At 49.4% G+C, this 2000-nt stretch overlaps 1 protein-coding gene across 1 annotated transcript in view; it reads left to right on the forward strand.

Annotated features, from left to right (window-relative positions):
* Positions 1-2000, forward strand: part of LOC310865917 (brefeldin A-inhibited guanine nucleotide-exchange protein 3-like) — a gene marked incomplete at its 3' end in the record, with an annotated part of 74355 nt that overhangs the window by 61318 nt on the left and 11037 nt on the right. Inside the window, 1 exon segment of the mRNA XM_083775118.1 lies at positions 1-73. This exon segment is cut by the window's left edge and continues 42 nt beyond it. Within this exon segment, the coding sequence (XP_083631244.1) occupies positions 1-73 (73 nt within the window).

A 2000-nucleotide genomic window follows, 5' to 3' on the forward strand; every position in this document is an offset into this window, starting at 1 on the left:
GGTCGGTTTCCTCCAACAACTCAGGAAAGCGTCTCAGAACCAACTGTTTGATTCAGTCACCGAGGGAGGAGACGCACGCACACACACACACACAGACTACTGTCTGGCCATGCCAGGTGCGCACGCACACACACACACACGCGCACGCACGCACCAACGCACGCACGCACCATTGCTGAGCACAGAATTGAGATGATTTGATTGGCCGAGCAAAGTACATATTCAGCAGCGCGATCTAGTATGAGAGTGACGACACTGTAGATAGAGCGTCGCTCCAATGTGTGGAACTATAGCCCCATAGGCACCCCACTTTGTCTCAATGGGATAGTTCCAATGTGTGGAACTATAGGCCATAGCACCCCGCTTTGTCTCAATGGGATAGTTCCAATGTGTGGAACTATAGGCCATAGCACCCCGCTTTGTCTCAATGGGATAGTTCCAATGTTTGGAACTATAGCCCCATAGGCACCCTGCTTTGTCTCAATGGGATAGTTCCAATGTGAGGAACTATAGCCCATAGGCACCCCGCTTTGTCTCAATGGGATAGTTCCAATGTGTGGAACTATAGCCCATAGGCACCCTGCTTTGTCTCAATGGGATAGTTCCAATGTGTGGAACTATAGCCCATAGGCACCCCACTTTGTCTCAATGGGATAGTTCCAATGTGAGGAACTATAGCCCATAGGCACCCCGCTTTGTCTCAATGGGATAGTTCCAATGTGTGGAACTATAGCCCATAGGCACCCTGCTTTGTCTCAATGGGATAGTTCCAATGTGTGGAACTATAGCCCATAGGCACCCCGCTTTGTCTCAATGGGATAGTTTCCAATGTGAGGAACTATAGCCCATAGGCACCCCGCTTTGTCTCAATGGGATAGTTCCAATGTGTGGAACTATAGCCCATAGGCACCCCGCTTTGTCTCAATGGATAGTTCCAATGTGTGGAACTATAGCCCATAGGCACCCCACCTTTGTCTCAATGGGATAGTTCCAATGTGAGGAACTATAGCCCATAGCAACCCGCTTTGTCTCAATGGGATAGTTCCAATGTGTGGAACTATAGGCCATAGGCACCCTGCTTTGTCTCAATGGGATAGTTCCAATGTGTGGAACTATAGCCCATAGCAACCCGCTTTGTCTCAATGGGATAGTTCCAATGTGTGGAACTATAGCCCATAGGCACCCCGCTTTGTCTCAATGGGATAGTTCCAATGTGTGGAACTATAGGCCATAGGCACCCCGCTTTGTCTCAATGGGATAAGTTCCAATGTGTGGAACTATAGCCCATAGGCACCCCGCTTTGTCTCAATGGGATAGTTCCAACGTGTGGAACTATAGCCCATAGGCACCCCGCTTTGTCTCAATGGGATAGTTCCAACGTGTGGAACTATAGCACTAGCCTGGTTAATAAACCAGACTAATATCTCACGGATCCGCGGGATATTAATCTGGGGAGGCTCAGCTTGGATTTCATTTCCAGGGAAACATTTTCTCTTTGACGCAATTGGTCAGAGCTACTGTCAGTCAAAGGTCTCAAGCATTGAACGTCACTGTACCAAAGCCCGCCCATATTGCATACCGTGTCCTATTGGGCGCACACGTTCTCGTGTGTAGAAAATGGGCGTACAATTGAGCCTCGCCAGACCGAATCCGCCGGTAGGCAATTATTTTTGCAATGGCTGATTCGGTCTGGTTTATTAACCAGGCTACTATAGCACCCCACTTTGCGGTGAGTGTGTCGCCACTCTCTTCTTCTATGGCTCTGGTATTCAGATAAAAAAGTGAGGACGCAAATTGTGATTGGCCCGGAATGAGATCTATGATGATGTATAAGAGCGCCCCTCACTTCACACAGGTGTGATTATGTCTCCTTCCTTTGTGCATGTGTGCGTGTGTGCGTGTGTGTGTGCGTGTGTGCGTGTGCGCGTGTGTGTGTGTGTGTGTGTGCGTGTGTGCATGTGTGCGTGCGTGCGTGCGTGTGTGTGCGTGTGTGCGTGTGT

Source organism: Protomyctophum parallelum, assembly GCF_964188405.1.
Source record: "Protomyctophum parallelum genome assembly, chromosome: 10".
Classification (NCBI taxonomy): Eukaryota; Metazoa; Chordata; class Actinopteri; order Myctophiformes; family Myctophidae; genus Protomyctophum; species Protomyctophum parallelum.